The 16,257-nt window shown below is 33.0% G+C and overlaps 1 protein-coding gene across 1 annotated transcript in view; it reads right to left on the reverse strand.

The window, feature by feature from the left end:
- The window catches only part of LOC118204283 (uncharacterized), a 98,554-nt gene extending 82,666 nt beyond the window's left edge, over positions 1-15,888 (reverse strand). The window contains exon 1 of the mRNA XM_085826352.1: positions 15,571-15,888. Within this exon, the coding sequence (XP_085682478.1) occupies positions 15,571-15,742 (172 nt within the window). The 5' untranslated portion in view covers positions 15,743-15,888. The remainder of the gene's footprint in view (positions 1-15,570) is intronic.
- Positions 15,889-16,257: the final 369 nt, after the last annotated feature.

Raw genomic sequence — 16,257 nt, forward strand, 5'->3', positions numbered from 1 at the left:
GAACTAATAGATGGTCTATTATTCTATAAAAAAAACTACGAATTCCAACAACGAATTTCGACCTGTTATCCCAGCTAGTCTTAGATTAAATATCCTGCAGGAGCTCCATGACAGCCCTTTAGCTTCTCATGCTGGTATTCGAAAAACTATCCAACGCGTACGCGAGGCAGTCTACTTTCCTGAACTGCAAAAGTTAACAAGGGAGTATGTCCAGTGCTGCCCAACATGTCAAGCAGTTAATTATATAAATTTCCGCCAGGCCGGGTTTCTAAATAGTATTAAATCCGAATTTCCAAATGAAATAATTGGCATCGATTTATTGGGCCCTTTCCCAAAAAGTCAGTTAAATAAAAGTCGCTATCTCCTTGTTATGGTTGATCATTTTAGTAAATGGACCGAAATTGTTCCCTTAAAACGAGCCTCCGCGAAATTAGTTACTGATTCTATTTTAAATAAATATATTTTAAAATACGGGGCGCCCCTAAAAGTTATATCGGATAATGGTCCTCAATTTGTAAGTAATATATTTGAAGACATGTGCCAAAAACTGGGCATACGTCATTTAAAATTGGTCCCGTATCGGCCGCAATCAAATATAGCGGAACGGGTCAATAGAAATATAGTGAAAATTATCTGTAGTTATGTTAAAAATTTTCATAAAAGCTGGGATAACTATGTCAATGAATTTGCTTTCGCCCTTAGGACCGCAAAACATGATACAACGGGCAAAACTCCTGCTGAGTTATATTTAGGCAGAAAGATTATAACGCCGTTAGATAAATTATTTTATGGTCAACAAAGATGCCCAGAATTTAAAATGGGTGATATAGAAAAATTAATTAAAGAAGCAAAAAAGAACACTGAAGTAGCACAGAGAAAAGAAAAGCTCTATTATGATTTGAAACGACGGGGAGTAACTTATAAAGTAGGGGATGAAGTTTTAAAAATTAAGCATTCACTTTCTTCAGCACCAGAAGATAAAACTGCCAAATTTTTCCACGATTTGAAGGACCATATGTTATAGAAAAAATAACACACGCTGTAGTAGTGTTAAAAGCCAGAAATGGTGAAACCTGTTCCGCAAAAATTGATCAAATCAAGCCCTACTTCGATCGTAATAAAATGCAAATATTTTCAGATCTTTTGCAGGATCCGGCACGGCAGACACCGCAGGCACAAGCTCCAGAGGTGGAAAAACGACAAGTACAAGGGCAAGCCAATAAGAGACAGGAGCAAGTGAAAAGAAAATTGCCCCGCGGAAAAATTGAAGGTAACAAGAAAAAGAAGCCGTTCCACCGTCCAGAAAAGAGAGTTCACGAACACCCCCAGAATGAAGAAGGGAGAAGGACGACGTATGTGAAGAGAACCAGGAGAAATGACGGCAACTATAAACCGGCTCTAAAACGGAAGATCTACTCATCCGACAGAACTCTCCGCAGCAAAAGTCGCCGAACTGCGGAAGGGCCATCAGCGGCGGAGGAAAAAGTACAAGGAAAATTTGAACGGCCAACAACGAGGTCCAAGCAGGAACACGACAGACGTTTCCCGGTTCTGCCAAGACCAGCTGCCAGCAAACGACCAAGACCACAAGCAGAGGAGAAGAAGAAGGTATTCATGGGTGACCGCACTGGTGAAAAAAGGAAGCTTCCAGAGGAAAGCACTGGAGGGCGAGCCCGTACAAGAAGGAGGATAAATCACACAATTATCTGCAATACCTTTAAAGACTGGGCCCAGAAAAGGATGTCCGAATATTACAAAGATAAGTAAAATTTTATGTTACTTTGCAATCTTAAGTTAATCTTTCATTCTTACTGCAAGTGGCAGATTTCAAGAAGTTTTACCTCATGCGAGGTCTACCTTTGTCGCTAAAAGAGCGAAAAATGAGTTGTTACCGATTTTGGTATTATGTTTTTCAATTACTCGCGCGTAAAACTAAAGTTGATGTATAATAGCGTTGTGTAAAGACTTAAATATTGAAAAAAGTTATTGTATAAATTTTATTTAAAACATTCTAGCAAGAAAGAAGTTTTAGTCTGGAAGACTTTTTGAAATGTATTATTTCAATGTAGAAAGAATTGGCACTTGCTTTGAAAAGAATAGAAGTTAACAAGGTACTACTAATGTATGTTTTCAAATGTGTAAAAGTAACAGCATGTTAATATGTTCTTATATACAATGTGAACTGTTATTTTAAATGTTAAGAAATACCGTGATATGGTAAAAGTGAATGTTAAAATTTTTTATGCGTGTGACTGTAAAAAGACTAAAGCATGGCGAATATGCGTTAAAGGTTGAATGATGTAGTTAGGCTCTCCGACGCTACAATTTAGAGTTAGCCACTTTTAGAATAGTACCTCAGGGTTTAGAGTTGAAATTAGGGTGTGTTAAGAGGTCTTGTTATGTTGAGTTTTAACACGTTAGTGTTTTGATTGTAGGAGGAAGTGTGGAACACGTAGACAGAAACACATTCGTGTTTGGTGTTCTTTTACAACACATGTCAGAGAGCACCGTGAGATATAATTAAAATAGTCATGAATGAAATAAGAATGTTAAGAGAAGTATAATTATAAATGTTACTTGCCATTTCATTGTGTATCATTTCATTAAACTAGTTTTCCTTCCAGATCTCTGGAAGGAACCAGAATTGAATAAAAGCTCCTGTTTAGATGCAGTACAGATGAAAAAAAATTGTTGTATATCCTGGGAGCTGCTATTGTAAAAAAAAAAAAACAAATTTCTTTCTTTTACATTTCTAGTTTCTAGCGAAGTATGTTTGTAAAAGATTGGCCTCGCGTTAGATTCTAGAGCTAAAAGTTTTCAACAAGGTCGTTTTAGACCTCAGTTTCAAACTAATTAACTCTGGCGGGAAGTATGTAAGGATCTTAAGTTTTACTAACGTTTATTTTATTTTAAATCTTTACTATCACTTCTTATTTTCCACTTCCGGCCAGAATTATAAGCGTTAATGTATTTATGCAAAGTTTGTCTGGCGAACGCCAAGTATTTAAGTTGTGGCTTTTTGCCAAGCGAGAGAGAGGAAGCAGTGAATCGAAGCAGGCCGCTTACCTTAGAAGTTTTACTCAGTTGCTGGTTGCCTTCCAGGCTAGAGGTTTTAATCCTCTTGATAATTTTTAAACGTATTGTAGTGTTCACAGTCTCTGTACTACATACGCTTCCTGTTATTATAAGGCCAATCTTCCACGTTTATTATTCTAAAGTTAAATTAGAGTTTAGTTTTATTTTTATACTTTTACGTTAGACACCAAGTAGCGGGTCAGTGTATTCCGAAGTACGGAGGTTATTGTATATAGAGAAAAATAAAGGGTTTTGTATACCCTTCGTCTGTATCCTGTCTACTTACCACAATTAGTGAACATAGCTTTAGTAAGCTCTCTGTTCCGAGTCAGGTCCTTGTATGTTCCCGAAGAAGGTAAGAAGGAACATTGACCCTGATAATGCGTGTAACAACAGAGAGAACCTGTGGTTTACTGTAGCGAATTCAATGTGAGATAGGATTAGCTTTCTCTGTTTTGAATTGAGTTCTACTAAAAGTTTTAGTACTTAAAAATATAACTACTGTAAGATATTTTGATATTGTACGAATATCTCTGAGGAAATTCGGCATCTTCTTTTATTTCTTAGGATAAGAGTAAATTTTATTAACTTTTAACGACTTGTGCATTCATTCCATTACGAACCCGTACGCGCGTCTTCTGGTGCATTGTTTAATCTGTCGTTAAATTTCTTCGTGCGGATCATAAATCAATATCAACATTTCAACCCATTCTGCATTCCGAGTGCAGATCCACATTTTGATCAAATTAATGTGAGTGATTTTCCTCATACAAAAGAGGTTGATAGGAACCAAGAAGTTTTATAAAGGAATACCCATACTTTTTCAGTAACAGATGAATATCTCGTATAAAACATTGCCGGAGAGATTCTTTGCAGTAGACGAATCGCTTATTTCACTTTCCTAAATATCGTAGCAAGCAACTCTGCTCCATTTTGAAAAACGTACTTACACAGCATTCCATACATAAACGAAAACGGTGAAAATAGGAAATATATTAGAAACATTAAGTTAGTGATCTTGAATGGTGATATCATATCAAAGATTCTGCACATAGGCCACACCAAAATATCCAACAAATGGTCAAAAAAAGTGATATTTTAAATATTTCTCAAGCCAATAAAGCGGATGCAAATGGTTTTCTATTCTAACAAAAAATTTTCAGTATTGGATTTCTAAAATCAATTTCTTATATTGTAAATTTTAAAAGTTCAAAGATGGGAACTAGAACTAGAAATACTTAGAAACATTGACAAATCTAGCTTTCTTTATCTTAGTCATTATTCCATAATGGAATGTTTGAACTTTAATAAATGCATTTCTAGCATATTTTGTAGCTTTGCGTTTATTTCTAACAGCATGTATGCGCTGCAAGCTCTATCCTAAGAAGTATTTATCTAATTATTCCTAGTTCAGCGTTTACTGTAACAGAATTGAAAGTGTATTTTATTATAATATGCATCTTCATTAGATACAGTAATAACTTTGTATCACATAACTAAACGTTTCGTTTTAACCACAATTTTAATAACAATTTCAGATTCTGTTCACATTTTCCAAATAAAACTTTTTTTTTTTTTTGTTACCGTTTTGACAAAGTTTAATTTTTTTTTAACATTTTGAGCAATAATTAACATAGTCACATGTTTTACTGAAACCCTAATTTATTTTAAAAGGAAACGATGTACTAGAACCAAGATTCAACTTTATCTCTGTACATAATATCAAAAGGTGAAATAAAGTACTAAAATTATGTTCTAAAATCGGAATCAGATGACAAATTTGAAGATATTTCTCTAAACACCTGTCGATTATAAATTCTAAATAATCCGTCCAGAGTCGAGTTACTAAACAGATCTTCTCCGCCAGACCATTGGGCACCCGAAAAAGAGGGAGACCTAAACTTAGGTGGTTCGACTGTTTGGAAACAGACTTAAGAATTTAAAAAATAACCAATTGGATGTCCATGGCCAGGGATAGAAGAGCTTGGAGTTCTATTCTGAGGATGGCAAGGGCCCATCCTGGACGCCTATTCTATGATCACTGGATCTGTCTACAACTTAAGCGAACAATATTGACTCAAAGAAACCGGTATGGACAGCTATCAACAACTTATCGGAGAAAGCCATTCTGTGGTCCTCAGTTGGTGGGCGGGTGGGTCCATTTAACTTTACTGAAAGGGGACAAGGCTTCAAGGAGCTTTAGACCAATCGCAGTACAGACGAGTGACGAAATTTATAGCGCGCGCTGGCTGAAGTTCTAGGAATATTCTCCCATTATTTCACTAACTCACACGCTGCATTTGTAGTTCGAAAAAAATTGCACAAAACAGTATTATGACCAACACGCAGCGGAATATGCTGCTGTGTTATGTGAAGGAAAATTCCGTTTTTTAAGGGGAAACTTAACTCAGGAATTTAGAGCTAAGAAATAAAGAGTGATATGGGATACCACGAAAGCAATGGTAAATAGATAAAAGTAAATGAATTGAGCTTACTTCAAATCGTTTTAGAAATAAACAATTTTAATCATTTAAATTTATAATATGATTAATTTGCATTACAATCTAATAGCAAACTAAGTTTTTTTTTTCTTTTTTTTTTCTTTTTTTTTTTTTTTCCATGCTTACATTAAAACTGTTTTCCCGCAATTTATTTTACAGTTACTATTGGAAAAATATTTCTTTACATAATAAATTAGAAAGAAAATATTTCTTTCTTAATATTTCTTCCCTTTTTTTTATTTTCCTTTACTATGAAAATTATTTCTTTCAGGAAAAGAAATAAAATTCATTCGCTATTACAGTATGGCCGATTGCTGCTGCATTCAACTATCACACACGCATCAAAATGCTTTATTTTAAATAATTTATTCTATAATTAACATGAAAGAAAATATTTTTTCAGTATAAAATATATAACCAAAATTAAACTAATCTATCCTGTATGTGTGATTAATTCGTTTTGCAATTTTTGTCACACAATTACTAACACCTTTTTTTTTTTTTAATATTACATTGCTGTTACTTGAATTTTTTATATATATAAGAACTGCTCAGTTTAAATATTCTTCCTTCTCAAAAGATTTTATTCTGTGAAAATAATTAAAATATAGTAATATTTTCACAGTTTAAGTACTAAAGTAAAAATAATCAGTGTAGGTCACTTGCAGTTGAAGTCCTTGTCAAACCAGCGTTTCGACACATTTTAAATAGAAAACTAATAATAATCAATATCTCTTTTACAATATAAAAATGAGAATGCTATGAACAGGTTTTTTTTTTTTTTTTTTTTTTTTTTTTGTTGTTGTTAAATTTGCAAAGAAACAATGATTTTTTAATACTATAATAGATTACAAAAGTACTATTCCATGAATAAACCCTCAGTCTTATAGCATTGTTACTTTATAGCATAATACAATAATAATGCAGTATAATTCTACTAACAAGCCCACCAGCCGCCGAGCGGTAGAGTCGCTGAACGCAGGTAGTTTGGTCCGAGGTTTGAATCCCGGGAACGAGCTAGCCGGCGTTTTTTGGCTTTCCACATGTGTAACTTGTATACGAGCCAGTTTCCCTTAGAAAGTCCTCACTTAGAAACCAGTTTTAAAACGTAATAAAATTACACGCAAAATAATAATAATAATAAATAAATAAATAAATCTGAAAGCCTTCAGATTTTATATTACTTCCAAAGGGCCATTATTTAACGTTTTGCGTGTTATCTTTATTTATTAAATATCATGTTTTCCTCACTTAAACCATAAAATTAAATTCAACAGCAATATCATATAATTTAAAAAAAAGCATATCTTTAGAATTTCCGATACATAATCTCCCGCGCTAGAGATGAAAATGTTTTTTTCTGTACAATGTTGCCATTGCTCGCTTTGAAATCGTTGGGTTTCTTAATCAAAAACTCATAAATGCTTTACAAAATATGAAATAGATAAATCAAATTCTCAGTTCCAAATTTGAGCCTCCAGATGCCTATATTAGGATGGAGGATTACGTTATTCAGAATTTCATGGCTCTAGGTAGCGTTGTTTTATCACTGTGCGAGAAACATTCATACATTCTGCAGATTCCTCATTATTTAATTTCTTTAAATATAATAGAGTGCGATAATACTTGGTGGCAACGATTTGAAAAGTGAAACGCCACAAAATGGCAAAACGAAATTAATAGCTCCTCTGAGCTAAAACTTATTTTTGAAAGTATCACATTAGTAGTAGTACAGCTACTGAAAAAGATATTATAAAGCTATTTTATAGTTTTATATATATATTTTTTTTTTAATTTTTATTTTACAGTAGTGTGAATTTCGCGTAATAATGAACGACATTCCTTTTTGTGTTCACAGTATTATTGGTAAGGTATTCAACTGTTAGATTTTAAAGTAAACGTAATTCTTGCTGTACATAAATCGAGTAGAAGCTTATCGGATGTCTATATTTGTGTTAAATAAAGAAAGTTTATGTGCTTGATAAACTTATTATCTTCTACATTTTTAAAGCATACAATTACAATTTATATCTATAATTTCTGGAATAGTATAACTTTTCTTTCAGTAGAAATTGCGTTCTTGTTTTCTGAATGTGGCTCCAAATACTCTCTCAGTTCATCGCAAATTAAAATAACTATAAATTTTGGCAATCTGAAATACGCAATGAAAACATCTTTTGGCAGAGCAAAAGCATCAATATATTTTTTATAAATTCACCACCGAGTCAGAGATCTACGACCGTATTCTTCGTTTAAATATGAAAAAATCAGCAGCGAAATCACATACAAAGCCATTGTCTACTTAATGCGTCAACTGCACAACCCTGATTGACGACGCGGCAACACTTTTTCGCGCGCTTTCGACAACTTCCGTACTCAGAGAATATAGGATGTCGGACAGACCTGTTTTTTACTAGCAGCGACATATGGCGGCCCACAACTTGCTGTCGACTCTCGTAGCGTAGAATAACCGTCCTGGGCTGTCTGGCCATTGATGAAGAAGAAGAATCCGTCCATAGAAATAAAAACAGCAATTTAATAATTCGAAATAATAAACCAATTAAATTTATGTAGAAAATAACCACCATTGTACACAATGTAATCCTCCAAATAGGTTTGGATATGTATTTAATATTTTAATTTCTTTTTTTTCTGGCATTATTTATTTTCACAGTATCTAATGCTATGTTATCATTATAATTATGCGATAATTTATTAAAATTTTATTATTCGTCTGTTCGAATTCCTCAGATTTCAAGGCGAATGGATATGTCCGTTTCGAAGATGAATGTTGTTATTAGTAATTACCAAGAATTATTAGTATCGGAATTAAAAAAAGGCACAGCTTCAGTGTAGCCCACTCAGAATTTTAACCAAAAATTATCTCCAAGAGCGGCGATAAATGATATGATGTGGTAACCCATACTATTCACCAAACGCAATGTAAACAAGGAGCAATGTAAAGAGGGGGTCTGGGTCATAATCCCGACAAGCCAGAATCTCGACTATCCAAAACCCCGGCTGTGCCGAAATCCCGACAACCCAAAGTCTCGACACGGTCAAAATCCCGACAAGCCAGAATCCCGAGTGTCCAGAATCCCGACAGGGTCGAAATCCCGACTGTCCAAAATCCCGACAAGTTAATATCTAAATACAAACACTCAATTTAGCTTAATAAAATACAAATTTTTAACTAACTATTACATATTACTAATTAAAAGTTTAAATCAAAAAATCATAAAAATTATGTCATTACTTAAATAATTTTTAACAAATTGAAATGAGCGTTAAAATTTGAAATGAAGATTTATAAAATTCTTTTTATTAAGAAAAAGAAAACATCACTTACACATGCAAACGACATATTTACAGTAACACATTGTGAGCAATAGCACGAAGATCCATCACAGGTCGATTATCACGATCGTCCGCAACAGTCATAATTCTCCTTTCTCTGTCATCATCTACCTTCCTACGTTTTGGTTGTTGTTCTCCGCGAAGAATGCATTCATCTTGGTATTCCACATGCTCCTGTTCTTTTTGAAATCCTTCTATGATGTTATAAACGCCAACATGGGCCGTCCAATTAAGGTCTCCCATCTTCTGTGCCAATCCTCGACAGCATTTTGAGTGCGCGGAGCATTTATAGCTGCCTTTTCTAGATCACTAATGATTCTAGATGGCTTCAGTTCAATATTATTTTCTTCAGCGAAATCAATTAAATCTTGGAATAATCTTTTGTAATTTTCTTAAGATTTGCTAGTCATCAAAGCATATACTAGTTGCAGCTGTGGAAGTATGTTAAGGGGTCATTAGGCCTTATTGGGATTTCGCCCGTGTCGGTATTTTGACCCTGTCGGGATATTCGACCCTGTCAGGATTTTGGCTTGTCGGGATTTCGACCCTGTCGGGATTTTGGCTTGTCGGGATTCCGTCTGTCGGGATTCTGGTTTGTCGGTATTTCGGCTGTCGGGATTATGTCCGGATACCGTAAAGAGGATGGAATTACGGTTACAGGTAATATAGTAGTCAGTTACATTTATTCAATTTCAATACAAATTACCGAGATATCCATTTACTTATAGTTAAACGCATGTCCCAATGTTTTCTTACTTTTCCGGCATAGTTTCTCTTAAAATTTATCTCGCGCTGCATTGCACGGGGAAATACAACTAACTAGAACTGTACTAAAATTAACTATCTACACAAAATTCGTAACACTATTTTCGGCGAATGTTTAACGCTCAGATATTGTGGAGAATACTGTTTTCGAAATCAGATTATTGCATTTTGCTCTATACCTGTTCTTAGTGATGTTGTAATTAAGTATCGAGAGATTCTAAAGGAAAATTTAAGGTGGGAGTTCTCAAAGAAGCGTAAAAGTTTGGGAAAGCCAGGCATTCCAAAGAGATATTTTATGTATGAATTAACAAGAGAGTATGAACGTTTTCGAGGATTATTGATGGATTGTGGATTATTGAATTATAAAACTTATTGTTAAAGATGTAAGATACCATACAAAGGTATCTTACATTTGAGAAAGCCAAGCAAAGGTGAGATTTTCCGGTATTGTTTTTAAAATTACATCCTTTTAACCTTAATCATATTTATTAATAATTCATTAATATTTCTTTCTTTTAAAATCGTGTATAATAGTCGTAAATTTATTTCTATTATCCACGATTTTTGATGAAATCAAGATGGCCGCCATTTTTGAAACACGGAGTTTCGGCGAAAATCTGAATTGCAAACATTTTTCAAAACAACGTATTTCATGTGCTTTGGCGCCAAAACAAATTCGCCAAACTTTAAAGATGGGCTATACTGAAGCTGTTCCAAAAATATTCTCATTTGAGACCTTATTTTGGCCAACCTGGTTTTCCTAATCAAAGATTTGATGCTACATTGGTAGACGGTTGCACGGATTTTGGCAGTTGTTTGGCAATTTCCTTATGAATGATTATTGAAATAATTTTATTTCTAGGAGTGATGTAATCAGCTCCCTGATTGAATATTTGTGCATTACCGTGCCATTTTAAATCTTTATCATCGTCTCTTCAAATTCCACAGATTTCAAAGCGAATGGATATGTCCGTTTCGAAGATGAATGTTGTTATTGGTATTTACCAAGAATTCTTAGTATCGGAATATAAAAAAAAATTGTCCTTTGAGACCTTATTTTGGCCAAACTGGCTTTCCTAATCAAAGATTTATTTATAAATTGTTACAAGGGTCAGAGGAAAGTTATTAAAAATTTTTGGAGGAAACCTCGCTAATTGCTTCTTCAATGAAGTGCGAGAGATGTGGATCACAGATGAAGATCGTTAAAAGAGCCGATTCTGAGGACGGCCGTATATGGTATTGTGGTCACGGTTGGAAGAAATAACCGCTGTAAGAGTAAAAAATGTATAGGCATTCCTCCTTGTCTACCGACAAATTTTTTTCATTGATATCTAAATTATAATTCCGAATTTGTTTGAGGTACTTATGAACATACGACAGGTAAAACACTAAAAAAATGTAAGTATATATTTTTCTTTTATCTTTATAACTGTATACTTCAATTTGTATTAAAAAGTTAATACACTGTTTTCAAAAATTGCTGAGATATTTATTGCCACATATGTTTTAATGTTAAATAATTATATCCTATAAAACTTATATTAAAGTATGTGAATTTAAGTAATATTTTAATTCTTTTAAACATTGGTATCATGTTTTAAATTCTATATTCAATTTAAGTAATACTTTAATCCAATTAATTAATCGTTGGTGCACTGATTTTATAGAGATGTTTTTATTTTATTTCTTTTCTCTATGAAATTAACAATTTAACCTTACTTTAGTATTGTATACTCTTAGTAAATGTATTTATTAATTTTGTAATTATTAATTTTGACGCGCTAGTAGCTGGAGTTCTAAGAACTGTCAAGAAAGTTAGGTTAAGGAAGGAAGAGAACATTCTGTCCTGTACTGCAACTATACGAATTAGACGGAAAGTCATGAATGACAAAAGCCTTGCCACGCAAGAAAGCAAGTAAAAGTCAGCAGTTCAAGTTCGGTTGCAAAACCTCAGTCTCTAAGCTGTGGATAGCAAATAGTCTGACCAAATTATTTTCTGGATTAATTTGGAAGTAAAAGGCTTCTGAAAGATATGCAGCCTCACAGCTGTAGTCCATGGTGGAAGGAAAGATCGTTATGTTTTGAATGTGGTTCACTATAGAGTCGGATTTGAAGTCATCGTGATCCATGAATTAGTTTGTTTCTAGTCATGTAATCAATTACAATTCTTCACAGAATTTCATTATGTGATAACTGAAGTTTTAGAAATTGCGGATTTGAGAGTGTGGCTTAAACTGGAAGTGGGTTACATATAATTGTGCTTATAACGGATAGACATACCCTTCTTTTTTTGAGAGATAGTCCAGAATAGCTTTCGAGAAGCGAACACTGTTGGTTGGCAATAGCCCAGCCGTTTTCTCTGACGTGCTTAATATGACAAGCCTATATATAAGGACAAATGGTTATTGATAACCCAAAGATAACATACATTATTCATATGGTTCACTATTCCTCCAGATAAGAAAGAATAAGTTTCTGTGTTATTAACTTGCAACAATTAAGAAGATTGCACAGATTGCTGACGAAAGCAGAAAGGCTCGATGTTGGAAAGGAGTTAAGAAATTCCCTCTAACTTATGACAGCAACGAGAACTTATTGGTGACAATTAGTATTTTTACTTATTTTCTTTGAAATGGAAAAATAATTTTACTGATTAGATAATTTCACAGCACACAGACCTTTATTTTATCTTTCTAAAAAACATTAGTGTCTCTTATTGCAAATGCAATTTCTAACATTCAGCATTTATACTAGGGTATTTTAAAAAATTATAAAGTTTATAAAGTTTTCCAAATAGAACTACGGAAAAGATGTTGAGAAAATGATGAACAGAATTAAATTTTCTTAAAATGCACTTCGAAATCAAAGTACAGTGTAGGAGTTAATCTTTTAAATTCTATTAAAACTGTTTTCGAAAATGTGGCTTTAATGCAGAAGTCTTAGAGGACTTGCTAATGTTTGAGATATAAATGATGGAAGTTAGGAATAATTTTTATAATATGTATCAATTCGCAATAATACCGAAGCTGTGTATGTAAAAACTGAAAGTATTAAATGAATTGAAACAGACTGACAGCGAAAGTGATACAAAAAAATGTAGTGATATTCCTACATCAATCGAATGTAGGAAATCTCTGTAAATTTTGAGAAACATTCTTAAACCGAAAGGTGCTGATAACGAAAATGGGAGAAAAATCGGCAGTTTTACAAAATACAAAGTTACAACTGAAAAACTGTTGTTGAACAATATGAAACAAACACATATAAAATGGTTGTCTTAAGAGGTAAAATTGTGTCAAGAACTTAATTATAAAAATATTTTTATAAAAAATTTGTAGAGTTCCTCACTTCGTAATTCTAAGTTAATGTGGGAAGTGAAGAATCTAAGAACTGATAAGCGAATAATCGCTTAAGTTCGGTGACAAGAAACAACAAGATAGAAGGGTAACTAACCCTTTATTATTCCAATAAGATTTAACAAAACTCCGCCTGGGAGTGTACAAGCAAAGCCCGCACTTTGACTTGAACTTAAAAGACTAAGAATTAAATTAAAACTAAGATTAACTAAAGAAGTATAGCCGAAGCTATCAAGGTTCAAATCGAGTTGGCCCCTTAACCTATTTGACTACGAAGTTTAGCAAGGGCCTGAGTACGGCCGAGCGTAATAACAGCTTTGAGAGAGAGAGTGGCCAAAAAGGCAGACGCCCGTAAATCAGAAACTCTGATTCTCTCTGACTCAGTAAATAACTTCGTGGTTTAAATACCGCTCCTCCTCATTAAATATTCAGCAAGATTCCAAAACTCCGTTCTGGCTGTAAGTAGTAAGTTGAAGTTAAGAATTTGACAGGAAAGGAACTTAAAATTTAACTGTTAATAAAATTAACATAATCCTTACAAACTGAAAGCTGAATTTCAAAACTGTGTAAATAGTTTAATTTTAGCATTAAATTTTAATTATTATTTAACATTAATTATTGAATTAATTATTATTTTGCTTCAAAGGTTCCTCACTTTAATAAATTGCATAAAATTTAAAGACTGATATCATGATTTGCAATATACAAATCTCCATTCGTTCAACTCAGTGGCTTCATAAACTCAAATATGTGTGGAAGAGAAGCGATTTTAAGCGGTAGGTACTGTATTTGTTTTTCTCCTATTTTAAATTTTTGTTCTAAAAAGGCCAATGATTTTCTTGAGTTTATATAAACTGAGTAGTGTGGTAAAAAGTTTAGTTATATGAAGTTTACTTCAATTCAATTTTGTCTACAATTACATGTCGCAGTCTTCCATAAGGCTTATGCATTAGTAAGACTTGCAAAAGAAGACTGCGAATTTTGAACTGTAAATTAGTAAGATAAAATTCATTTGATTCCACACCTTCAAGAAAAATGATAATCGATGGAGAATTATGAATACAGAGTATTCCACATTTTATTGGAGAATGAGTCAAAATTAACTGCGGAATTCATATAGATAATCCAGAAAAATGCATGTTAAATATGAAATATATAATAATGAAGCAAATAACTGCTAATTTCCTTATTTAATTACAATTCACCTTTCTTTTCTTTTAAAGGAAATACATTTAAATGCTTTAAATTTCTTTTTATTGCAGAAGGAGAAGGAAACACATAATTACTTTATTATTGGGAGAAATAATTACTTTATTATTGGGAAAATCTGATAGCTTCCTCAGATTGATTTAGAATATTTCACTGCATTATTAACTTATTCCAAAATTCCATTTCCGCTAATGAGTAAGTTTAAAATATTCGACAGATTTACTTCAGCCACTAATTAATATAATTAATTAAAATAATTTCTTAAAATAACTTTCCTTGCTTTTGTGAACTTGTTAGACTTTCTTGAAATTTCTTAACAAAACCTTATGTTTCACAAGCATTAAAGTGTTGTTTTTGTTGTTATTCACGTTCCTAAATTCGCTAAAAATTTAAATTGTTATTTTTAGTCCGAAAGGGTTATAGTCTCGAAACATGATTTTGCGTTGACTCACTATAATCGCGTCGTTTCACTTTTCATTCGAGTCTGTTGCCGTTCAGCAAAATGTAAGATAGTTATCTTTCAAATTGAACCTGCTGTTGTGGATCAACAAACTAGGCTATTTCAAAGCAATAGATTCAGTTTTTAAGAATATTCTTTTCCTACTTTCGAATCGGATTGATTATAATAATAAAAGGCATTTAATTCATGATGTACCTAAAAATATTTAATATTTTCATAGAATGACGTTAAATATTGTTTTATTGTTTGTTTCACACTTCGTAAAACTTTAACGAATTTTTGATTGAAAAACTCAGAAATTTGAAAATGAACATTGGCAACAATGGACGGAATAAGGCGTAAGGGCAAAGAACATATTTAATAAATAAAGTTAACAAATAAAGAGTTAATAATAGCTTTCTATTGTTAATTTCTTAGTAAGATGGTTAAGCCATCTTACTAAGAAAACTGAATACTGATAGGATAAAATGAGAAAAGATTGAAAAAATAGAAAAATGTATGCCAACACTTAACATTTGATTTTGAATTGTAAACATATACTGCTATTCTGCTTTTAAATTGTATATGGTATAAATGCGAAAGAAACGATGCTTAGTATTAAAGATAAAAAAACGGGAGAAAAGTATTATAACGATGAGTGCAAAACAGATTAGTAGACTGCAAAACAGCTCAGGGAGAGAGTGAAAAACATTAACTAATCCTTGTGGATAAAGGTAAAATCTGAAATTTTTCGTATCTTTTTTCATGTTAAAGTGCGTGGGAAAAGGGGAGTAATTTTTAAATTAGTTTTCCACTTGATTTCTTTCTATTTTATGAAGATAAAAAACATGATCAGGAATACACATACCGTCTTCATCCTCAGGTTTAAACAATTCCGGGATATACTCGTAGTGAATGTCATTGTATCCTACCAAAGAATTATCAGGAGAAATATCCTGTCCTGTAGTTCCAAGCACCCCTATATGCACCACAAATCCACAGAGCACGAACAGCAAAGCGGATATCCTCTTTTTTTCCATAATTACCGCAGAATAGTCTTCAGCGGTCTCAGAACCAACAACAAATGTAAGAAGCCACCTTACGCCCCTTCAAGTGTATTATCTGTGGTTAGGAAAAAAGGACCTCGTGATGACGCTCCACACCTGTCGGATACCAAAGAAAACCTTTGATCAGTCTTATGGATACATTTCAGCCGAGAAAAAAACATCGGTTATCGGTTTTTCAGGTATCGAAACGTGAAATCGTCTCTTCCTTAAGATAATATAGGTGTGGAAGCTAGCAAGTCTTTCTTTTGTTAGATAAGAGATACAAGATTCTTTCCAAACATGGTTATTATAACACTCTTCGTAGTTCCCTATTCCACTGGATTAGTGCTTCATTACTTCATTCAGAAGCGAAATGAAGTACGAATAGTCTTGTAATACGCCATTTCTACTCATAAACGTTTACTTACAGTTCATGATTTACAAAATTGTTTTAACAGAAATAAGGGAAATCCAAATTTTCGATAATCTGAATCTGAAATGGCTCTCGA

This window comes from Stegodyphus dumicola, chromosome 11, assembly GCF_044657685.1.
Source record: "Stegodyphus dumicola isolate Sdum_Otavi_A_Nest chromosome 11, ASM4465768v1".
Taxonomy (NCBI): Eukaryota; Metazoa; Arthropoda; class Arachnida; order Araneae; family Eresidae; genus Stegodyphus; species Stegodyphus dumicola.